Source organism: Erigeron canadensis, chromosome 1 (assembly GCF_010389155.1).
Source record: "Erigeron canadensis isolate Cc75 chromosome 1, C_canadensis_v1, whole genome shotgun sequence".
NCBI classification, from domain to species: Eukaryota; Viridiplantae; Streptophyta; class Magnoliopsida; order Asterales; family Asteraceae; genus Erigeron; species Erigeron canadensis.
In genome coordinates, this window is record NC_057761.1 from 37,802,542 (window position 1) to 37,828,444 (window position 25,903).

The 25,903-nt window shown below is 34.9% G+C and overlaps 2 protein-coding genes across 2 annotated transcripts; both read right to left on the reverse strand.

Annotated features, from left to right (window-relative positions):
• Window positions 1–14,194: 14,194 nt before the first annotated feature.
• On the reverse strand, window positions 14,195–16,261 carry LOC122597537. The gene is made up of 3 exons (XM_043770122.1): window positions 14,977–16,261; window positions 14,770–14,900; window positions 14,195–14,589 (listed from the first exon to the last, which is right to left on the reverse strand). Exons 1-3 carry the CDS (start codon window positions 16,222–16,224, stop codon window positions 14,391–14,393), a joined length of 1,578 nt encoding a protein of 525 aa, XP_043626057.1. The 5' UTR covers window positions 16,225–16,261; the 3' UTR covers window positions 14,195–14,390.
• Window positions 16,224–24,974, reverse strand: LOC122591730. The gene is made up of 13 exons (XM_043763979.1): window positions 24,942–24,974; window positions 23,629–24,168; window positions 22,364–23,548; window positions 21,955–22,282; window positions 21,562–21,817; window positions 21,248–21,464; window positions 20,809–21,161; window positions 20,039–20,539; window positions 18,778–19,954; window positions 18,353–18,706; window positions 18,039–18,276; window positions 16,272–17,741; window positions 16,224–16,228 (listed from the first exon to the last, which is right to left on the reverse strand). The coding sequence occupies exons 1-13, from the start codon at window positions 24,972–24,974 to the stop codon at window positions 16,224–16,226; spliced, it is 6,657 nt and encodes a 2,218-aa protein (XP_043619914.1).
• Window positions 24,975–25,903: the final 929 nt, after the last annotated feature.

Consider the following 25,903-nt stretch of genomic DNA (forward strand, 5'->3'; position numbering starts at 1 on the left):
AGATTTTTTTAAAATTTTAAGCTAATTTTACACATGTTTGGTAGGTAATTTATCATTTTTTTTCTTAAATTATATTAAAGTGAAAATTGATATTTTGGTTTGAAATTTCAATCTTCTTTTTTGGAAAAGGATTAATCCTCAAATTTTCTTTTTAATGGAAAATCATTTTAAAGCCATTGAAACATGACATATAAATTTTATTAAAAGAAAATCTCATTTTTTAACTTTGCCATTTTGACTTATAATTAAAAAGATTTTTTAAAAGAATTAATTAGTATAATATATTATTTCTTTCTCGTTGATTTTTTTATATATATATATCTTTGGGTAGAGTACTACCTCCAAACTATTTTGATGTACTTAAAGTCTTGAACGGTAGTCGTGCATTGTGACGGTAGTGGTCATGTAATGATGGCGGCGGTGGTAGCAGTGACGGGTGGTAGTGGCAAGCAGCGGTAGCGGCAATGGTGGCGACGGTGAAGATTGGTGGTGGTGGTGGTGACGTCGGTGTAACGACAAGTAGTGTAGATTATTAATGTAATTTTGTTTTGATTAAAAGTTGAAAATTAAAATGTTAAACAAAAGCTATTTGCCTAACAATATATATACAATTTAAATGCACAAAAACACAATATAACAATTTTAATTAGGCGATGTACAACTTTACATAGCCAGCTTTAATTACCTTACTTTTATACAAAAATGTTTGATTGAGACATGTAACAGAATTCGAAGGGATGTCATAGCTTATATTGCGTCATCTAACGCAACTATGGACAATTTTTTATTTTTCAATGAAAATTTTTTATTCTATTGAAAGAAATAACCTTATCCTTTTAATAATTCGATCATGTTACGTATATAAGACCGTCCGGAGTAGCCCATTACTTTTCGTAATAAACGTCCAGAACGCCCCCGTAACGCCTGACATCGGTCCCGGGGGACGTTCCCTAGGCGTTCCACCCGTTAGAATTTGAAGCCTTCCGAAAAGGAACGGGCTGATTTTTTTGTTTTTATCCTCTTTTCACCAAGCCCAAAGCCACTTTTTTTTAAACCCTAATTTAAACACTATATATACATACACATTACAACTTAACAAATCAATTCTCATTTTATCTCCAAAATCTTCTTACTTTTTTCATTCTTCTTCTAATATTTATACACTCAAACAACAAATGGCTAGACCTTGGACACCAGATGAGACTATGAATTTAGCGAGAGCTTAGCTTGACGTAGCCGAAGATCCAAACGTAGAGACTTTCCAACAACAAAGAACTTTGATACGAACATAATTAGATCATTAAATGATCATATAACCTTGAACCTTGATTTGGATCGATAAATGATCACACAACCTTGAAACCTTGATTGGGTCATTAAATGATCTCATTAAATGGGATCGTTAAACGATCACCAAGCCTTGAAACCTTGATTGGATCATATACAACCACATAACCTTGATTCACAATTCAAAAGAGTACATAACCTTGATAAACTAGCCAAACAATCATACGACCTTGATTCATAATTCAAACGATCACATAACCTTGATAAACTAGCCAAACAATCATACAACCTTGATTCACAATTCAAACGATCACATAACCTTGATAAACTAGCCAAACAATCATACAACCTTGATTCACAATTCAAACGATCACATAACCTTGATAAACTAGCCAAACAATCATACAACCTTGATTCATAATTCAAACGATCACATAACCTTGATTATTTACATAAACGAACAAATAACGATCAAACGAAACCATGAAATACGATGTACACTTTTCACCCCAAATCGTGTAAAGAAAGGGGCTACGAACTCACCTTAAGCAGCTACAACAAGTTTAGATTAATCTACAAGCGAGCAATATTCGTCACACGATCACAACCTATAGTTACACATGCATACACATCAATATACGCCCATACGTTCCAAATTTCGGGACATGATTGATCATAAGAGTCAAAAATAATGTTGTTGGATTGATTAGTGTTCAGGAGGATGTTAAGAAATGATTTGATAAAGTTTAAACGAGTCAAAAACGAAAAAAAAAACTGAAACTGATAGTGTTGCCCCGCAACACAGCTAGTTGCGCCGCAGCTAGATTTTCTGAAATTTTTGTTGCCCCGCAACTACTTGTTGCCCCGCAATGAGTCCCAGTTCAGCACAAACCAGCAGCAGCTCCAGAGTGAAGAACACGACCCATTTCATCTTAAATCATAATTTTTGACTCAAGAATCGACCAAGGAAGTTTCAAGACTCATTTTGAAGCTTAAACAAACATATTTCAACATGAATAAACATAACCCATATCATAGATTCGATCCAAACATCAAAACTATAATTCAAAATCCATGAAATCAAACAAAAACCTAATTTGAAACCCTAGCTAGACCCCAAATCCGGTTTTGACTTGAAATTAGACCCAAGTACACTTGAATATGACTAGAAACATGATTATAAACATGAAATGATGAATATGAAATAGTTTTAACTTACCAAATCTGCAGTAGAAATGAAACGGTATGATACTACAAAAAAATTGTTTTAACTTTTTTCTTCAAACTAGTTGCATTTTTGGTCCCTGTGTTATCATATTTTTTGCATGTTTGGTCCAAACTTTTCATTTGTTGCAATTTTGGTGCCAAAACTGTGCATTTTTCGCAAGAATGGTCCAGTTTAACAATTCCGTCAATTAGCCATCGTGAATGGGATCATGTGCACCTCATGTAAGGGGCAATATCGTCTTTTTACATCAAGGAGACCATTCTTACAACAAGTCAATATCCACTTCCACACCACATTCTTCTCTATATTTCTTCTTTCTCATCTGAAATCTGCATCTATCAATATCCACATATCATCATCATCAATCTGAAATTCATTTCAATATTCATATTATCATCTATTTAAAATTCATATCATATATATACAGCACATATCATATATGTACATTTATCATCGTCATCAATCAGAAATTTAGATCTACACCAATCCTTGAACTTCATGTACCAACTTTTTAAACCCCAATTTTCAAAATTTAATGAAAAAAGGTAAGATTTAAAGACTTTGCCAAGATCCATCGATCAATCTAAAAGGAAATTTAAAGCATGTCTAGTCTCAGATCGTTGTAATGGCAATGGCCTCATCACGCAATGGGAATGGCAATGGAAAAGACCCCCCTCCTCTCTTGTAGAACTACAACAGCTTCATGACCTCATGGCCTAGATTATACGGGTATCCCTCTCCAACGCAGAAGACTCATGAAAATGGTTGCATGACCCGTCTGGCAAGTTCACAACTAAATCTATAAGACTGCAGCTACAGAAAGCCCATCTCGGTCCTCACTTCTGGATCTTCCTATGGAATAATCTTGCACCATTAAATCTTCCCATGGAATAATCTTGCACCATTAAAAGTGAATGTTCTTGGATGGAGACTCGACCTAAACCGACTACCCACAACCGATCTTCTGATGCAAAGACATATCCCACATATCCAACCCACTTGCTCCCTTTGTCTTTCACACGATGAATCTGCAAGCCATCTCTTCATCCACTGTTCGTTCATGGATTCTCTTTGGTCGCACATCCTCTCCTGGTGTAAATTACCCCTGGTCAAACCCTCCAACTGCCGAGACCTTTTTGAACTTCATAAGCTTCCCTCAATTGCCCCAAAAAAAAGGAAATTCTTCAATGTGATTATATTAGCGTTCTGCTGGATTATCTGGAAATCTAGGAATGACATGATCTTCTCCAATAAAGTTCCCTCGTTACGCTTTGCTTTCAAGGAAATAAAGTCGCTCAGTTTCCTTTAGATCACTCAAAGATCACTACGGCCCTGCTTAGACTGGTCCAAATGGAATAGTTTTAACTTAGATTAATCCGTGTAACTCACGCACTAAATCTACCTAATATGTCACTAAAATATTTTACACTCATATTTATTAAAACTATCTATCTCCTTTATTAATTAATTTAAATAGTTCCATCTAATATCTCTATAATATTTTTAATAAAGTAATTTACAAACTATAGATACATTTCTTAACCATAAAATAACTACACTACCATTTATGTCAATTAGTTTTAGATTAATAACCACATCGTTATCACCATTACCACTAGCATCACCCGTTGCCACCACTGTCGCCATATTGCGCTGGTGCCCATCTCGTGGTAACGTACGCATATCATGATTTTCATTTGTAATGATATGAAGAAGTATAAATTTAGCTTAGATCTCATATTTGATTGGCAAGAAAGGTGATTCAGTTCTGATTTTTTTTTTTTATAGTTTGGAAAAAGATGAATAAGATATTAGTGTTGTTTTTTACTTTTATTTCATTGTGTTTTTCTAATACCCAAATGTGAGAGTTTTAATGTGGGATTTCTAATCTAATACCAAAAAAAAAAGTAAGAAATAAAGAAAAATATATATTAGAAATAAGTTGCAAAATTGGTCCAGATCTCTGTAAAAAGATGATATTGCCCCTCACATGAGGTGCACATGATCCACTTAACGGTTGATAATTGACGAAATCGTTAAACTGGACCATTTTTTGCAAAATATGGACACTTTTGGCACAAAAAATGCAACAAATTAAAAGTTCGGACCAAACGTGTGAAAAGTGTGATAACACAGGGACCAAAAATGCAATTAGTTCTTTTTCTTACGTGTTATAACTTTTAACCCGTTTCACACTAAACACTTTAAAAAATATAAGGCTTTAACTTTTCGGATACTAGATGTAGTGTTTAGATTTTAAGCTATCATTATATTTTGCATTGCAATAACATCCTTATTAGTTTTTACATCAACCCTCTAAATCTTTTTTTTTTTAATAAGTTAATAAACTATGTCCCTAAATTTGATCTCATTTAAGACCATCAAAAACCTTAAGTCGATATTGTCTTCACCCAATATCTAGTAGGAGGAAAAACCTTTAATAATCCGTTTAAAAGCACGACAACATAGTAAAGCCTTGCCCTCTAAACTTGCACCTCAGCTTCCCAAATCCAAGACTTACTTACCAATAGACGATTAACAATAATGTTGTTTTAACGTATGTTTATGTTAATCAAAAAATATATTATTTTTTAACAGCGAGTTAGTAGTTAATACTTAGCACCCGAAACATCCTAGTGAGATCTAATTGGGTTATATGCAGAGCTCGGGCTATGCATGTCTGGGATGAAACCATGAATCTTGGAGACCCCCAAATAATCTAATTATACAAATGTAAGAAGTGAGATTCTAACTCTTCTGAATTTCCTTCGTTAATTATATTTCGAACCCTGGTTGACCTTCAAAGTACTTTTAAAATTAGTTCTTTTTAACAATAGTGTAATTATAATATCGAAACCTATGGCAAAGCGTTATTAAGTTATTGCTAGTATAAATTAGATTACAAGGATAGATTCGATATTTTTCATTTAACAGTAAAAAACCTATCATGGTTTCAAGAGATCTCACATCACTGTCATGAGTTTACAACCTGAAGTATGGCATGTCATGTAGTTATACTTAGTTTAACAAAATTAATTTCATCTTTTTTCAGTATTTGAGCCATACAATTGTTAAAAAGAAGAGATATTATAAAAGTTCGTTGGCTAATTTATGGTTAAAAAACAAATAATAATGCTAGTTGTTATTTTAGATCATTATTGCGAAAAGAAATTAAGTATGTTACAAAGTTTACGAGTTATGCTTATAACTTTATTTTTTTCTTACTAAAATAAGAAAAATAGTCTGAGTTTATAGAAAACTAAACATCATTTCCCTAGTTAAATTTCATCAAATGAAATTAATTTGTTGTCCTTTTATGTTAAACTATAATACTACAAACTAGAAGCTTTAGTCCAAACAATTATTTATTGGATAACAATCCAACTAAAACCGTACCAACAACGAACGACGTTTGATCAAAATTTGAACAAATGTTGATTAAACTACATAAAAACAAAGGCTAAACATTAATATAACAATATTCAATTATATTACAAATGAAATACGAAAGATACAAAAAGGAAAAAAAAGGTTTTTCAAGTAACAATTTTAGGGAAAAATAACATGTGTGATTAATTTCATACACTTGAAAAGATACTAAACATTTAGTTCCGCTCATTATTTTTCCAAATCTTAGCTTTTGACCTGTTATATATCAGCTTTGGATTGTTAGACATGTTTAGAGACATATCAAATTAATCATATTTATTATTTTTTATTAAAAAACAAAGTCAATTATAACAACAGATAACTTTATAATGATTATGTTATGATATAATATTAATAGTAATAATAATAACAAATGATCTAGTTCAATGATTATGTTATGACAATATGAATAATAATACGGGATTCATATCCCAACCACACATTTTTGGTATCTAGACCATACATACTATTTGCAGTGATAGTCGCTGAAAATAGTGCGGGCCTCCCTGTCTGTAATGGCAAATCTGGCAAAAAATAGCGGACCCTCTGTCAGTAATCGCTGCAAATAGTTGGATATGGACAAAAACATCACTACTTGCAGCGATAATCGCTGCAAATAGTCAGGTTTAATTACCAAAAAAGTGGTCGGGATACCAGCCGCCTAATAATATTATCAAGAGTTAATTACTAAAATGGTCCATAACGTTTGTGCCATATTACTGGTTGCATATCTTTCCTTTCGAAATTACGTTGATCATACCTAACGTATGCGAATCTCCACTCAGACCATACTAGAGGCTAACGCCGTCACGTATCCGTTAAAAACCCCTCCATGTGACTTACACGTGAGGGGTAAATATGTAATATCGTGTTTAAGTTTAAAATTATACACTTATAATCTACTCAAAATTGTAACACCCCACCGTTGGCGGAAACATGAGGTGTCATGAAAAGTACAGCACGACATGGAATTACATAGATTCTGCTAAATGAAATAGAATACAATAAATACATTCCCAAAAACATGAGTTCAAAGTCATAACAGTGCTAAAATAGCTTATTACAACCAAGTCCATAAAGAAATAATCCAAGGCATGCAGCCTTAAAGTCTGACAATTAATAAGGAGTACTAATCTCCGAAGTCTAGCCTAGCATAGCAGTCTTTACCCCTGATTAACCTGAGCACCTGAAAAGTATACTAAAACGTGTCAACACAAAGGTTGGTGAGTTCGTAGGTTTTATGTCAAAAGTCTAATAAAAGAAATAAGTCTTTTGTCGATTCTTTTAAGCCTAAACAAGTAATAGTTCAATATATAACGAGCAGAGTTACGCCATAATAAGTCCAAATGCCTCAATATCTCAAAGTCCGGCCTTACGGTACCTGCCTTAGTCCAAAGTCTCAAGTCTCAACTCATACAATAAGTACGTCCAAAGCACAACAAACAACCACATAATCACACACATACAACAAGATCAAAGCACGTCTAATGGCACAAGTAACTCTATACTGTAACAACCGTGGTTCCTGACCTTTTGACCATATGTACAATTTAACTAACTATCGAGTTGGTTAATATAGTTCAAGTGCAATTTGAAGTTCATTAAGTGCAATGTGTACATATAGATCAATTTGTCGTGCAATTTGGGACGTATGTGTTAGTCGAGGTCATTAAGTTAAGTTATGTTGTGGGTTCGTTTTGGCATTTGAAGGATTGACGATTTGCTATTCGTTGAATTTGGCGGAGCGGGAGCCTACCCTTTTTGGAACTTAGGACGGCCTCCCCCCTTCCATTTCCTCCTCCACCCATTTCATTTCTTATCATTTCTCTCTTTCTTTTCTCTTGCAAGAAAAACACACACAAACAAACACATATATCTCTCTCTAAAATTCTTGCATCCAAACATTGTTATTAGTGAAAGTGTTAGTAGATTCAAGGGTTATTATCATTATCATTATCATCTAGCAAAGATTTGGGTTATCAAAGTGCAAGAAACTTCTCTTTTAGCTCAAAATTCGAATTTATCACTTAGTGAAAGTTTTGGTAAGTTAAACTTGACTCAAAATCATCATTTTATGTTTATTAACTTGTTCTAGTTGATTTCAAGTAAATTCGGGTCACAAATCGGGTCAAAACGAATTAGGGTTCAATTAGGGTTTTGACATGGGTCAAAATGGATTTGAGCAAGGATTTGATGTTAAAATATGGTGATTTATGCATAAAAATGTGTCTTGGAGCTTCCTTAGTCGATCTTGAAGTCAAGAATCTGCCCAGTCGGAGCACGATCGCTCAGATAGACGCACCGTGCTTGTGGTCGTGCTATGTGCCCAGTTCTTCCCGTACTGCAGACGCTCACACGGCCGACCTTGCGAGCGGCCGCAGTATTTCTGTTCCTTCCTCAACTTTTTTGTTCGGTTATCGGTCGACTTTTAATGATCCAAAACTTGTTTATTGGTCTTATATTAACATACTAAGGTTAACAAAATTGGTTAAACACATTTCTAAACACTTTGATTTTCAAGTGGAATTTTGGTGCTAAGTCATTGAACCTTGTCTAACCAAAACTCTTCATTTGTCATTTAAACGTTCTCGAATGACTTATAAAACATCTTTAGGGGAAATTGTGGTATGGTATAACTAGTATTGACCATGTCTTGTATTGTGACATATATTGTTAGGTTGTGGACTTTGGACGACCATTGGGCATTCGTAGCTTGATATTAACTTGCCATTGCCGATCAAGGTGAGTTCGTAGCTCCCTACTCGTTTGAGATTCGGGCTGAAAAGTGTACAACCTTTGTGTGTTAACTTGTTGTTCGTGCAATTATGTCTTGCCTTGATTGATGACATAGTTCAATTGAGCATACGTTTGATTTCCTTGATGATGACATGACTTGATTGTGCATATGTTGAGTGTCTTAAGTGATGACATTGTTTGATTGATGGAATTGTTAACGTGTAAATACGTGGTTGTTATATGATTATTGTATGTGCGTGTTTAGTTGACTTTTAGGTTAGTTGTGTATATATGGAAGACGATAATACCTTCGAAAGGTTGGAGATGTGGTGGGAAGGCTGCGGGTGACCCTATATATAAGCATCAAAGGCCTTTCAAAAGTAGTATCATACGAAGTATATACACATAGTGTTTGTTTCTGGGTGGACATTGATGGTCATGGTGCAATTGAGTACAATGAAGTACATTACGCGCAATTGAGTACAATGAGGTACATTACGTGTAATTGAGTGCAATTGAGGGACATTGATAGACATGTTGGGCATTATAGAACTTGTTAGATACTTCTTGATATCATTATTGCTTGTTCTTGTTTACTATGCGTATTCTAAATACCTTGTGTAGTTCATTATGTGAGTACATATGTGAGGGTCATTGATGGACATTGATTGATTATGTATTGTTTGAGTATGATTGATTTATTTATGATTAGGGTAGTTGTACATACATGGAAGACGATGATACATTTAATGAGTTGGAGATGTGGTGGGAAGGTTGCGGGTGACCCTGTATACAAACATCTAAGATTCCTTAAATGTAAAGTCGTATGAAATGTATGTGCATTGTGCATGGTTGAGTTGATGGACATGATAGACATGATGACATTAAACGGGTACTTATGTACTTGATGACATTAAACGGGTACTTATGTACTTGATGACAATATCGATGACAATAGAGGGACAATGTGTGCATGTACAAATAAACGGGTACTTACGTACTTGATGACATTAAACGGGTACTTATGTACTTGATGACAATAACGATGACATTAGAGGGACAATGTGTGCATGTACAAATAAACGGGTACTTACGTACTTGATGACATTAAACGGGTACTTATGTACTTGATGACAATAACGATGACATTAGAGGGACAATGTGTGCATGTACAAATAAATGGGTACTTACGTACTTGATGACATTAAACGGGTACTTATGTACTTGATGACATTAAACGGGTACTTATGTACTTGATGACAATATCGATGACAATAGAGGGACAATGTGTGCATATGCAATAAACGGGTGCTATACGTACTTGATGACAATTGGATGACATGAGAACAATTGAGGGACATTGATGGACATGTCTGGCTTTTTAGAACTTGATGGATATTTGTTGATGTCGACATTCTGTGTTCTTGTGCATTATGTGTGTTCTAGTTATGGTATGATTGTGCAATGGATACATGTGGGTCCAGGTTGCGCTACGAGCCAACCTATATTGAGTACTTGCGCCTTTTAAGGACTTACTTTAAATGTGTTCCTTGTTCATTAGCTTAGTTCATATTGTGAATGGCTTTGGCATTAGATCCTCGTCATTTGCCCCTACGAACTCACCAACCTAGTGTTGACCTTGTGTAGTACACTTTTCAGGTAACCTTGTGAATCCAAGACGTGATGCTTGATGGATGCTTGCGCTAGAGTTTGGGCTTGGTCTTACATGGATCAAGGATTCATTTGCCCTTATCTGCATTATGCTTTATGTACTTGTTTGTTGATGATGGATTCACCGAATCCCTTTAATTTTCATATAGTTCACGTTCTACGATAATCCCATGCATACGCTATATCTTTTCGGTAGTATTTCGAGCCTAGCTCGGGGTGTTACATATACACACAGGCTCAATATTGAACATAAAACAGAAATCGACAAACTGTTTGAAAATAAGTATACTTTCCACCCCAAAACTTGTAAAAAGAAGGGCTACGAAACTCACCTGAAAGCAGCACAAGTATAAATACGCTAGGTCAACGAACAAGAACAACGAACAATCAGATACACTCGAAACAAGCTCACTATCTGCCCAACAGTCCTACATTGTTCACAATTCACTCCATAAGAACTTAATTAATTGCACAAGTCCATGTTTTATACTAGTGTCTTAGGAAATGCCATTTTGTCTCGTCATATGTCATAATATTTGTAATAGCCTTATTGTACTTATAAATTGTCCACGTGAAAAGCTTCTTTTAAGAATGACACCTTCTTAATGTTTATATCTCGTCATATATTTATATGGAAAGTTATTATAAAATATGTTAAGTCTGAAAAGTCGTATGATTTGTATCGTCTTTATAAAGTCCTTGGACATATATATACATATAGTCATAAGTCCATATTAAATAAATCCTTGTATGTATATACACATATGTCCATAACAATTTAGTATTTGTATATATATAACTAATTAATTTAGTCTTTATATATTTATATATACATATTTCCATATTAATTTCATTGTTTATAAAAATTTGGATTTAACTTTAAACAAGCATCACTTTAATTAAAATATATAATTTACCTTTATTTAAAAAAAACTTAACTTTTGAACTAATTTACCAAAATTTTATACAAACCCAGATTTTGACTTTATCAAAATGATCAATTTAAACAAAAATGCTAATCTGCCCTTTGACCAAGTTTGACCGGCGTTGACCGGCCGTTTGACCGATTTTGACCGGACCATAAATCAAGTTTCCGGGTAGATCTATGAACAATAATCAATTTCCAAGACAAAAACGCAATTAACCTTTGTATTTATTCAAGTTCTAACCGAAATCATCCAAAACAACACATATAAACTCGGATTAAACAAGATTTCGATTTGTATAATTAAGTATGAGCCGCCAATACAAGGAAACAAACCAACTCTAAACAAGAATATGATTTCGGGTCTTTTCTTTTAAGACCTTGAAGGATTTCGGGTATAAGTTTCCGGATCTAAGGGTTTTCGGATCCATGGTTACACATAAACACTTAGACAACCGAAATACATCTATATTTATGAAGAGATTTCGGATCTCAAAGGTATTTGGCTCAAATATCTCGGATTTAAAGGATTTCGCATATATATACATATACATATACTCATATACAACCGAAATCATATATCTTTTGTCAAAGAAATCGGATTTGAAGTTATAAATACTCAAACACAATCCGAAAAATATATATATATATGAGCAAATCTCAAGAAAAACGGTTTTAAATACATATATTTGTAAGATTTTCGGATTTTAAGGGAAAAGAAATATAACCGATTTACATATATATACATTCAAAGATCGATTTGTGGCTATAGATGTGAAGATTTTTCGGATATATATATATATGCATCCATAGCCGATTCATACATAAAGGGTATGAAATTCATGATTCTCGAGATGATCAAACATCACAGTGCATCGATTTAACCAAAACTTACCCAAATCTAAAAGAAAAGTGAAGGAGAGATGAAGATTTAATGGTGGTGCGTGGTGGTCGGCTGCAAAAGAGAGAGGGAGAAGAGAAGGGGGGGGGCGGCTGAGAATAGAGAGAGAGAAGAGAGGGAGAAAGGTTTGTGAGAATGAGAGAGGGGGGGGGGAGGGGTGTGTAGGCTAGGGTTAGGGTTTTGTTAGGTCTTAGACTCCCTTGCCTCACCCCTTTGACTTTCTAATAAGTCGTTTGACCCGACAATTTAAGAAAACCCGAGACCCGTCAATTCATTTTGTCGACATATTTGATTGTAACTTTTCAATAGCTTTCTAACGGATATAAACATGTCTATTTTTACTTATTAAATCTTTAATTGATTTAATTTTAAGTATTTTACTTAATTTGACTTTTCCACAAGACAACTAGTATTCCTCCTGTTCTCGAGTCCACGTACAATCTTTCTAAAGTCTAAGTGCTCACAAAATCCGAAATAAACACAAATCCATTTATTCCATGATAAAATCTTAAAGTTTAACGACGTACATAAACAAAACAACTAAAAGTGACCAGAAAAGTAATTCAGGAAAGTACGCTCAGATGACGGTTGTCATAAAAATTCACTTATAAGCAATGTTTCGGTAAATATTAGCCGATATTTCTAGTATTCCTAGATATTTCTGGTATTACCGTTGCGGTATTCCCAATATTTTCAAAGAAGAAAATCTGAATTTTTTTAAAAATTATTTTTATGATACTATATTGTTATTTTTGGTTATTTGTGAATTTTAAACTTATATTTTGTTATGAAAGACCTATTTGGTATTATTTTTCAGTGGATTATAAGTACAGTTTGACTATTTTCGTTAAATTGTAACAATTTTTGAAAAATTTTCATAAAAGAAAAATAAAACAAATTAAAAATAGTCGTATCGGCCGGTATTTTCGGTAATACCGATAATACCATAAATTTTTCCACACCAGTATGACTAAAATACCAATTTTTAATACATTGGCTTAAAGCGGAATTCACCTTTCAAAATAAAAAACAAAAAAAAAATTAATAACCAAATATTAGGTTCCATTTAAGTAATTAAGAAACATTAGGTATGAAACCAGCAATATCGTGCAAACGTTAGGTACCATTTAAGTAATTAAGAAACGCGATATTACATATTTACCCCTCACGTGCAAATCACGTGGGGGAGGTTTTAACAACCACTTGACGGCGTTGGCCTCCAGTATGGTCCGAGTGGAGATTTGCTTACGTTGGGTATGATCAGCGTAAATTCGAAAGGAAATGTATAAAACCAATAATATAACGCAAACGTTAGGTACCATTTCAATAATTAACTCTATTATCAAATAAGATACAACATATTCCTTAAAACAAACTTTATCAACATAACTAATTAAAGGGTGGTATGTTGGCATACAACTTTTAAAATAATTAAAATAAGTACCACTAGTGCTATTTGAAAAAGTATAAGCATATTATATTATTATTGTGTAATATACAACTTTTTAAAACAAAAGTTATTAACTCGAGAAGTAGTTTTAATTTGTAATTTTTCTAATCATTGTATGCTTCAATAATACATGTTAAATAAAGAAAGCAGACACATCAAAATCAAAGTTTTTGAAAAATAACTTGCATCTTTTGAGCCACCAAATGACCAAATATAAAAAGTACAACCCAGAGTCAACAAGCGTGTGAAGCCAGAAGACCTTTTCAAATTTCTAGCTTCCAAAATCCAAATATTCCTCCCAACCCACCTGCATACAGAAATCTATCACATTTCATTTTATAGACTCTCTCTCTCTCTCTCTCTCTATATATATATATATATATAAAGCATAACGTACACATATATACCGACTTCCTGTAGTGATTAACTGAAGCATATATACACACACACCTTATACCATTTAAGGCGAGCATTACACTCCCTTATATATACCCCATTGTCGACCACCTTTTCCACTTCATTTTAATTGAGTAGTATTTTCGTTGCAACAAAAAAACAAACAAAAGAAAAGCCAAAAGGGACAGTGATATATCATCAAAGTAGCTAGCTACCATTGAAAATGTCCCGGAATAATTCACTGCATCTATATGGTAACAATTCTGCCCCTCCGTTGATACCGAAAAGAGGACTAGTGCTCAGAAACAGTTTGAAAGCAGTTTCCATTACATATTACAAAGCAGAATAAACAAGCCATACAAACCCGTCATATCTTTTTACCCTTCTTTCCCTTCCCTTTCTTGGTCTTCAGGTCTTCTGTTTGTGTTTCTATAACCTCAGTGGTACTGCTGCTCCCTGAAACTGCCATTTGCCCACCCTTTGATTCCTGAGTCGTGGGATCTAGCTTTATCAAACCATTTTCCAGCAGCTTCTCCAAGATCAGTTGCAGATACTCCTCTTTTATGCTGAAAAGGATTAAGACAACCAACAAAAAAAAAAAAAGAATTTACATAGTTTCTAAACGTATATAGTTTAGGTAATTAAATACATCAGATCCATATGGTAATGGTTTCTCAATAAGGACTTCAGTTTAGATTAGTTTTAAGACATAATGAGCTACTTCTTGATATATAGCAAAGCCTAACCTCATTTTAACATCACAACGAAGCACCTCACAAATCTTTAAGTTTACATGCTTCGTTCTACATTCTTTCGCGCGGAATTTATAATCCTCAATACTAGCCTCCATTCCGTGCAAAATCATTTCAGATTTTTTCTGAAAACAGAACGTAAAATACTAATATCAAAAGGTATCATATATATATAGAGCTACAAACACCGTAAGTACTTACATTTATCAAGGCTATAGCAGATGATGAACTCAATGACTCTCCTTTGTTCTCATTTATGAAATTAGCAATGTTTTTAAGATAAGCTGGTAGCAATTCGGGTGCCATCATGGTAAGTGGATGAAGATCACCATTGTTTGAGGAAGTCTGGCCATTTCTTTTACCCTTCTTCCCATTTTTACCTTTCCCCTTCTTGTTATTCACATCCCGAGTGTTACCACCTCCATCGCTAACTTCAGCACCTAATTCCTTTAAATAATTCCTCAACTGATGAGCCTCAGTTGTGTTGCTGCTCTCTGATACATAATTCATCATGTTCGGGTTATCTTCTGATGAAGTGTTAGAAGCCGGAGACAACAGATACTCGGGAATTGGCCCACTAGGTAAAGGAAATTCGACACCAAAGTTCTCAAGAAGTTGATAGTCACGAGGCATGGTTTTCTTAGCCAACACTATGTTCAGTATCTCCTCTTTAGATTTTGTAAAGTCCACAAATATAGCACAAGTATCATCAGTCTCAATCTTACCTTTGGAACTAACAATCAGGAGAGGATCCTCTACATATAGAAAAGCTTGTGCAACCGCATCTACAGATAAGTTCAAATTACGATCCTTCCTGGTCCTTAGAAGACAATATACAAACTTCGGTGGAAGCAAATGAGCAATATTCTCACTCCCAAGCAACATACTAGCAAGGAGTCTAGAATTATCTTCTGCTTGCAGCTCAAATAAACTTATTAACATCGCCAGCTTCAAAGCTAAAATTGGATGGTAATAAGAGGGATCAATCTTTGATTTTTGAATCCAAGATAATGAGCAGTCTTTACTGAAAAGAATTTCTTGAACTAAATCAACAATAAAGTATACAACATTATCATTAAGGTGATTGAGCGCTTCTGTACTTGGAGTAGCAGTTGAGGGAAATTGTGCAAGCCATCCGACAAGAGAAGATCTTGTCGTTAAAAAAATCCCTGAAGAGATAAACATGTGGAAAACAATACTGTCCAAGAAATAAACAATACTGTGAATAGATATGGAGCCACTGTTTATATATATGGGGCCAGGACGCCTCCACTCGCGGTCAAGAGTATCTTCCAAAACAGACTGGAGTTGTAGAGCAACATGGGCATGTTTCAAACGACCAGAAAAAAATTTCATAGCAAATGACTTCCATGCGGGAAATGACTGAAACCCCTTCACAACCATATGGTCGATTCCTAGCTGTTTTCCATAAGTAAGACATATCATCATTATCCTCCCAATTGTCCAATAGGTAATGTCACCCTTGGTGTCAAAACTTTGTAGGATAATATCAACAAGCAAGTTTGCTGAAAGATTAGTGTCTCTTAGAGAAATCAATTCCTTAGATACTGATTTCCGCCAGTCTAATGGAAACACAAGATCAAAATAAGTAGCAGAGATCCCAAGGAATATATGAAGTTTCTTTTTACAAGGAGAAGTGAGGCTAAGATGTTGGCAATTTAAAAGAAACTTGGAAACTTCAAACATGTGTAGGAGAGACGTGCTTTGATGAAATGCTGAACCATTTAATCTTGACTTACGGAGTGTAACAAGAGTTTCAAGTACCTTCATACCCACGGAAACTAATTCTGACTGCCAATAAGACCGAATAACACAAACCAACTGTCTGATGTCTATAGTTAGATACTTTCCGTCGCTGTGAAGCCCATTTTCACCATTGTTTCTTACCCAATCAGCATCCTTGTTGACTAACAAGTAAACCATTTTGCCTTCCAAGCACTGTTTCCGCACCCCAAAGTAGTTCAAACTGAACTCAATTTGATCTTTGTGTTTATATAATTCTTCGTTTTCAAGACTTCCAAGACTTAAAAATATATCCACAACATTCTGCTTCCACACATTCCAATAAAAAACCAGAGTTCTAACAGAAACTCGGTTCTCAGAAATCTTCTCATCACAGTGCTTATTAATATCAATAGGTAGTTCATCTTCCCAGACGAAACTTGAAGAATTCAAATGCAAATGAGAGTCCAAGATCTTTCTAATCGCCAAGATTTCTCCCCGAAGACTATTATTGTTCTGGGAATTGTGTAAATGCTTATTCATCTCTGTCAAGTTACTGTGCCGATCAGAAAGCACTTCAATTTCATTACATGTCAAATCATAAAAAGAATCTGAGTCCATTTTAGCAAGTGACTTTGCTTTTCTACAAAGTTCTTCCTTCTGCGAGAACTGCTTTAACGGCCAACCTCTGTTTCCATCACCCCATAACGAGCCAAAAAACATATACCAAAGTAACAATACCGTTGCTTCCTTAAACTGTCCAGCCTTCTCAAAGAGATCAGCCTCTTTTATAACATCCCCCCTTGACCTCGCTAGTTCAACAGCATCAAGAAAAAGACTGGATTCTTCTTCCAGCAACAAAAGGTCATCAAGGCAGCCTAAGGACCTCAAGAACACACGCTTTGACTCCATAGAACAAAAAGCTCTAACAAATTTCATCATGGATTTGGGATCATTCTGTTCATGGTACTCCAAAGCACAACTCTCCAAGAATTCTTGCTCAATTTGTTCTAGTTCTTTACTTTTAACATCCACATGCTCTTTCCAGTATTCTATATACTGCATGCCTTTATCAAACAGTTTTCCTTTCTTGCAAGCTGACAGACAATTCGAGAATTGATCTCCTTTAGCATAGGCTTCAGCTGCATCGCTATAACATCCTGCTGAAGTGAAACACTCTACTGCTGCATCAATCTTTCCACACTTGTACAAATAAATTTTTCCTGCACATAGAAAAGAGTTCAACTGATCTTTATAACCCAGAGGCTGATTCAACAACTGTTCAACTGATCTTGTAAGAACAAAATTTATAGGTAGCAATTATAAATATATTGATTTGGGTTGTATTTTATCTTAAAAGGGCATTTGAAAACGTTTAGCTAAAGCAGGAATGGGGTCAAACGGGTTGAAAGTCATGCAAAGTAGACAATAGAACGAGTACACAAAATAGAACCAATTAAACCTGATCCATCTTAGAGCCTCTATTCAAACAAATAGTTATGGGGAAAAAAAGAAGTTACCCGCTCTTTCATACTCCCCGAGATCACAATAACAAGAAGCAGCTGACTCGAATTTCTCAATCGACTCAAACATTCCCGCTGCTTCTCTAAGATAACCTAGATAAGCTTCAGGATTTGTTACCCGCATTTGATCAGCAGATGCTCTGAGGCCAGAAGCCTTTGCCAATTTCTCCCACACAGTCTTACCGGCTCTTTCAAAGCACATTGTTGCCATCACAAAATTCTTTTCATAAAAAAGCTGAAAACATCACGAAAGCATGTTAGAGAAGTTGATAAAAAGACACGAAAAGTAGCTACAAAATATTTATACTAACCTTTTTACCACGCTCCCACCACTCCTGAGGGCTGCTTGACACCTGCATAGCTTGTGCAACTGAAGAATCCAGCTGTCTTATCTGAACGAGGCCCTTTCTTTTCCAGTAATCAAACATTGGCTTGGAGAGCTCCTCTTTATTCTCACATAACCACAGTCTTTGCCTCGTTCGAGTTATAGCCACATATAACTGTTTTAATTCAGAGCACAAGACACTATGTCTTGCCTCACTGAATGTAGGGAAAGATTGAGGAAGTTTCTCATCAAGCCAATCCCGTTCCTTCATGTATCCGTATATTACTCTCCACTGGTCTTTCAAAGGGGATGTCCCGAAAAAGTTGTAGAGCAATACATCCTAAAAATCACGAAAAATATTAATAATCTTTGAGACAAAACTTCAATAAAGGAAATGATTTCGTCACTCACCTGAAATTCAAGGCCTTTACACTCCAGTATGGAGAGAACAAGTGCATTCTTTCCAACATATTCTGAAATCTCAATCTTAGCACAATCATCACGCACCAATATCACTTGATCGGCCCCAAAGCTGACTATTTCTCCACCACTTCCACTACCCCCAAAGATCGTCACAATTGCATTTTCATTATCACTAGACTCAAGCAAAACAGGTGCTTCACCAGATATAAGACAAGTCTCGGGCTCCAAGATATCAATTGAGTGAACAAAGTAACAGTAAAGAATGTCAATAACACTCTGGGCTAACTCAAGGACACCGGCATGAGTTCGAAAGTTCTGTTTGAGTTGGAAAACCTCAGATACAAGAGCTTTTTCTTGTTTTCCAGTTACTCTCCCAGTTAAAAACTCTTTATAGAACAGAGACCGTATATCCTGGAATCTAAAATCAATCCCTCTGGCAATGGTTTGTGCAGTGTCACCCGCAAAGATAAAGCCCTCATCGACATTTTGGCATATATATTTGAAAAGGGAAATCTGCCTCATACTAAGATCTTGAACTTCATCAATATACACAAAATCAATAATGTCACCTTCATAACGCCCATTTCTAAGTCGTTGATGGAGGTCACTCACTAAATCACCCAAATCAAATTCACCTCGCTCACTTTTCATCTTCTCATATGCTTGAAAAAGGTAGTAAATACTTTCTCTTTTCTGTTTTGTTAAAGTGGAAGAACGACTTTCAGCCAATAAACAGTAACCCTCATAAGTTAGTTTTCCGTCACTGCATTCCCCTGCATGCAAGCCTCCTTTTATGTGCGATATAATTTCTGTGAACACTCTAGAGGGATCAAGTTTCTTCGTTAGACTTGTGTTAAAGTGAGGCCAGTAAAGTGTACAAAATCTCTCATATGTAACCTCGCTTAGTCTTAAAATTTTTTGCAATGCGACGGATCTTGAACTTGTATGGTTACCATGATAAGCTTCTCTTGCCTTTGAAAACCTTTCAAAGAAAGAATTTCCCAATGTGCCATCCAACATCATTAGAAATTTATGAAATGTTATAAAAAGGGGGTAATTTTTCACTGGAATGTCAATAAATGTGTCTGCGATATCACTGAATTCTGATATCAAGTCGGGATCATCAAGATTGACCTCTAATGATGTATTCCCATTACATGATATACTGTCAAACACAACAAAAGCTTAAAGTCAGAAAATGGAACGAATGCAATAAAAAAAAGGGATAAAGAAACAAGTATGTGCACACCTTGTAAGGTGGGAAACATGTTGCTTCACAACATGACACAAATTTGGGCTGACCGTCACAAAGAGTTGGCGGAGAACACTTGGTTTTCTACCTTTAGATTCATCAACAACTTTTGAATCACTGATACTATTCCTCTCCCTTTCATAAATCCCTTCAGAAGCAACATAAAAAGACTGTTCATTTTGGAACAACTTCATAGTCAATATAGTGGTTTTTCCGGTTCCTGAACGCCCAATTATGAAAGAACTTTTGGAAAATAGTATAATCTCCATTTGTTCATCACTGACTTGCATGGGTAGATCAAGTTGTTCTTTATCTGACAGCAAATGTTTCACCACCCCATCTGACAAGGGGTAGAACTTCATAAGCAACAAGCTTTCATTCACTTTTGAGTTTTCAACATGACTTTTACCATCACGAGAGCTTGGTTCAGTATTCCTTACAAAACAAAATCGTATAATTTCTTCAGATGCTATCCAGCTCTTAGGAACTTCCAAATTCCTGAACAACATAAATAAAAACATTAAATTTCTGTCTGAGTTAAAATTCAGATATCAAAAACAAGGTACTCGTATTATTATTGTAATAAATGAATTGTTGAATAGAAAACTTAAGAAAGTTGTTTTCATCATTAAATAAAACTTTGGGAGACTTCCAACCCATTCAACCCATTCGACAAGTTTCCCTTCGGACTAGTTTCTTTTAATGTTTTACATGACCAGTTTGAGATAAAAGGTAAACCATATTGACCCATTCGAAAATGAGCTTACCCCTCCACACATTTTTCAGTACAGCGATCAATATAATCATCCGTGTATGCAGAAAATATGTTCTCAAGACGCTTTGTGAGTTTTGGAATCTCTTCAAAAGGTAATATATCCCAAACCTTCAAAACTTGTACATAATTGAATTCCATAATGACGTCAATTGTGCACATAACATATAACCCTGCAACTTTAAATTGTTTCAAAATATGTGAGGATTTTTCACAATGCAAGTCTACGCTCCGGTTTTTGGGCCGCCAGCCACTAGAGAGTCTCAATAAAAGATTTAAAACAAGCTTCTTTGATCGAGCAGTAGTCAGCTTTCCAAATGATCTTCTGAAGTCGTCGCTGAACAGGACCTAATAGCATGACGAGCAACAAAACGATGAGCAATAGTAGAATATTGCATATTAACATATTTCGGTGAAGTATTTATCAACAATACCTTCCATTTTGCATGTTTAAAAAGGATACTATTCTCGTTAAGTAGATCATCGAGTTGCTCTAGCTCTTTCTTTGTATTTATAACTGTCATCTTCAAGCATTCATCAGAATCAACATCAAAAAAACAATGGCGATTTCTTGCATCATAAACCAATTCTTCCCATACAGATACACTCTTAGTCAGAGTTCTTTCATTTCCCAATATCCATAGACAATGTCTGGACAAATATTGAAGACATAACATACACATTCTCAGGCATAGCTTTTAAACTGATAGAAAATGAATATTTTCGGCATCTTAGATAATTTCCATACCTTGCTCTGGTGAGGGCAACATTAGCCATTTGCGGACAATACATGACTCCAACAGATCCACGGCTATTAGATCTGACTGTCGATAAAATAATAATATCTTCTTCCCCACCCTGAAAGTCGTCAATTGATTTCACCTTTACTGAAAATCCATCAAGTTTCTCATACTTGTGAGCAAGTTTTTCTTGAATCATAACAACTTGGGCAGCATAAGGAGATACAACACCTATAGTAAGATTCTTCTTCAAGTCTTTCCATGCTATAAATATCAAAGAAGAGAGATTATATGTATGCCGGAAAACAAAGAATAGAAAAAGGTGTATATAATATTAAATTATATCAAGAGGTAACTTATGCTTCTAGTGTTCCTACAAAGAATATGACTAATTTCCACACCTTTATAGAGATTTTGTAGTATCTTAATCACGACAGCCACCTCAACCATATTTCTTTTGCTCTGTCCATTATCATCCTTTTCTTCTTTTCCTCCAACAATATTTATAAATGAATATGAACCAAACATTGGTCCTGAGAGATATTGCTTTTCATAACTTTCACTTAACACATTTTCGGCATCAAGGATCTGATTTTGATAGAACCTCCAATTAGGGAAGAAACTGATCGAAGGATGCATTCTATACTGAACATTTAGTAGATGCCGAGAATGGCCTAAAGAACTCAGTCTCTCAAATAAGCTCCGTCCAAATCCAGATTCAAAACATACCTGTCCACAACCATTCAATAAGATTAAATGAAGAAGACAAAGAATAACAATAGTTGGTAGAAAAAATCGTTAAAAACATACATTGCTTGTAACCATTGCAGGTAATTGGCACTCATCTCCAATGAGAATAGCATGCTTCATCCCAGGAAGTTGAAGAGGAATAGTGGACTCCGCCTCCTTTAACTGTGCAGCTTCATCTATGACCAAAATGTTCAAAGGCTTCATTGGAACCATATGCAACTTGTAGGAACTCAATGTCGTGCAAAATACTAGAGAAGCTCTTTCGAAACAAAAGTCCACTAGTACATGTCTTTTTGCATCATCTGGAAGACCTAGTGCTTCAAGAGATATCTGCAAATCTCTTAGAACGAATATAGACACAGCTCTTACATAATTAATCGCCGACATATCCTCCGACTCATTAGGAAACGGTTTAGATGTGAAGAGGTGCTCGAGTTCTTCTGAAACCAAGTTTTCTTCAAACAACAATGATTCAAATGAACTTAAGTTATCCAAAAGATGTATCATGCTATACAAAATGTATTCCTTCATGAAACTTATTGGGACATGAGTCAACAATGTAAGAATGCATCTTCTAAGTGTCGTTACAGAAGAACTGAATCGATCTTGCATAAACTCAAGGAATGATTTTACTTGCAACTTGTTAGTTTTACATTCATTTTGATTTTGATTTTCATTTGCCATTTGGGTTTCTTTGAACAACTCGTTATCTAGAAAGACATAATACTGAGATACACAATTTTCAAGTAAATCATTCATAGACCTGATGCAATGCTTCCAACCGGTAGAAGACCCAAGGCACTCTGTAAGCCTTTCGACCCGATGCTCCAAATATATATCTTCCATCTCTGCACCAACTTTTAACTGCTCCTCGCTGCCAAATAAAAGAATGTCTCCGAAAGAACAAAAGGAATCACCATTTGCAGTTGTAGTTTTAAATGATTCCTTAACCAAATTTAGCACTCTTGAAGCTAATTGCAATAGAGCAACATTTGTAGGTGCACAAGTAAGAGTCCTACGGTTCATTTGCATGAGAATGAATAGCAAAACACTAACTGTTGTTGTTTTTCCTGTTCCAGGTGGTCCCCGTATTTGTTCCACATATGAATGGTGACAACATTCTGTTTTAACAAGGGACACCATAACTGCTGCTCTTTGTGATTCGTTTAGCTTATCCAACACATTTCTATTTTGAGAATAAAGACTATTGAAATCAAAAGAACAAGTATTGCAATTCTCCTTAACCTGTAGACAACATATAAGTTATTAATAGATAAAAATTATATTATTACTAGCCGAAACGAATTTTCGATGCAGCAACTTACCATAGAATCAGGGCCAAGAACCGCTTTAATGATATTTAGATTTCCATTCATGTGCAATGAATCCCAAATCCTGGTCTGGATTTTGATATTATTTAGGAAAACGACAAACATCCCATCTTGGAATTTAAGAGGTTGTGAAGTTTTAACTGTAAATCGTGATGGTGTAGCTTCAAAATCATCTTCATTATCATTTGCTGTGATTTTGCTAACTAATGAAAAAGCCCATGTTCTTCCTATTCGTTGCAAATCAGAAACAGTTTCTGCTTTTCCATTCATGAAAATGAGAAGATCACCAGGTAATGTCTGGTAAGGCAGCTTGCCACGTTCAAAAGATCTGTTTCTCCAGGGACCAACTTTAACATCATACACAGCTTTTCCATCGTGCCTGGCCTCGTGAATAGAGAGAACGTGAGCAGATGGATATCTATGTATGATCTCCATAGAGCAAGCTAGTTCAGCACGTGTTTCCTCAAGCAAAGGATTAACAAAAGAAGTGAAATACTGTTGTTCCGAATCATATATAAGTGGTATCTTGTCCACCTGCCAATAATGCATATATCCATCAGAAAAATTCATGTACTGGAGATAAAGTCTCGAGCAGGCCAAGTAACGATTATGCTTATACAATTTGATTACTAGCAAAAGAAAACAGAATTATCGATTTCCACATAATCATAAACATCCCTGTTCAAATATAAATCAGCAATGTTGACTTTGACGTCAAATAGTTAATACGTTGACCCCAAAAATATTTGCACTAGTTTTACAGCAATAAGATTAAGACCTGTCCCTTTAAAAGGTTTCTTTGTTTTACATGTTTAGTGCTTCAAGTTTGTCCCTCTAATGATAATTTTATAGCTTCACCCCTGCCTCTATATATCAAGTTCTCGACAAATTCATAAATACCAATGTAGTCCTACGTTGTACTTGCTGACCTTTCTGTGTACTAATATCAACTTAGCAACAACCAAATTTTCCGATACTCGGTTACCACAATGACTACGAACATCAAAAAAAAATTGAAAAGTCTGTCGAATAAACCACATTGGTAGTAGTTTTTAATACATAACTAACCAAGTGTACGTTGTATTTTGCTCTCAGGCCTTAAAAGATATAAAAGATATTTCATTGACCGCCATGTATTTTAATTTCCCTCCAAAAAAGGGTGTGTGAGGGGTTAAGAAAAAAGATGGCGGAGATAGGTCATAGTGTGATATGTCATAGAGAATGATAGGTCATAGGGGGTGACTGTTGATGGGTGATCTATCTAACGGGCTCCGCCCTTAGCCGTTATGGCTCCGTCATGGACTGACAGGCTCCGCACTTAGCCACCATGGCTCCGCCATGGATTGACGGGCTTCTCCCTTAACCTTCATTGTTGTGTACATATGTTCATTACTAATTTACATGTGAAAACAATGATCCTACACATGTGTAGGTACACAAGTACAAGAAGAAAAAAAATGAAAATTAAAAAGTCGTCAAAAGTATATCGAATTGGATCTCTAATGAAAGATGACGAAATTTTAAGACTATCCATGTTTTTTGTTTCGTCTAACGATTTACGGTTTGTGAGATAAAACATTTTGAATGATTTGGGTGAATTTTAGTTATTTAATTAAAGGGGGAAATAAATGTGTGGTTCAGAATGGTTCTTGAGTTCTTTTTTATTTGTGGGTTCTTAAATAACCTTTCTTCATGTTCCTCTTATCTTTTTAATATTTACCTAAAATGTCAACCACTCATAATTTTTTCTCTCATCCATAAATCATTTTATTATTCTAATTAATTCAAAATCTTTTAATCTCAAAAAATGTACATCGATAAATTATAATAATTATATGGATGTTCTTAAAATTTCATGCTCTTTCATTAGAGATGTCATTCGATATACTTTCGACGAATTTTTAAATCCGAAGACGGAGCCCGTCAGGTAGATCACCCCATCATCGCCACCGCCATTACATCACCACCCCGCCATCACCTCCATCACCGCCACAACGCGCAACTATCTTTGTCTCGTCTTCTATAATACACACGAAAAAATTTAGAAAATATTTAATTTGATAAACCAAAAAATATTTAAATATGTTACGTAATCCGGTAATAAAAGGTCTATGATAAAATAAAACACAAAAATACTAGGCATTATTTTCTTATTTGTTTTTATTTAATTAAACTTTAATTTTTTATTACTCCATTAAGAAGTATTTTCAGGTTTTAAAAATTTTAATGTTATGACATCATAATTAAATAAATGAATAGCGAATAATCC

Bases quoted from the DNA above. Each gene is read 5' to 3' on its own strand.
- LOC122597537 (XM_043770122.1), bottom strand. From the start codon at position 16,224: ATGATGATATGTCTTACTTATGGAAAACAGCTAGGAATCGACCATATG. The intron at 14,901-14,976 runs GTAAGTACTTAC...TTCTGTTTTCAG, and splicing joins CTGCTATAGCCTTGATAAAT to AAAAAATCTGAAATGATTTT. The intron at 14,590-14,769 runs GTTAGGCTTTGC...AATCCTTTTCAG, and splicing joins CGTTGTGATGTTAAAATGAG to CATAAAAGAGGAGTATCTGC.
- LOC122591730 (XM_043763979.1), bottom strand. From the start codon at position 24,974: ATGGCGGAGCCATGGTGGCTAAGTGCGGAGCCT. The intron at 24,169-24,941 runs GTCAGTCCATGA...CATTATTGGCAG, and splicing joins GGTGGCTAAGTGCGGAGCCT to GTGGACAAGATACCACTTAT. The intron at 21,465-21,561 runs GTATGGAAATTA...ATATTTGTCCAG, and splicing joins GTTGCCCTCACCAGAGCAAG to ACATTGTCTATGGATATTGG.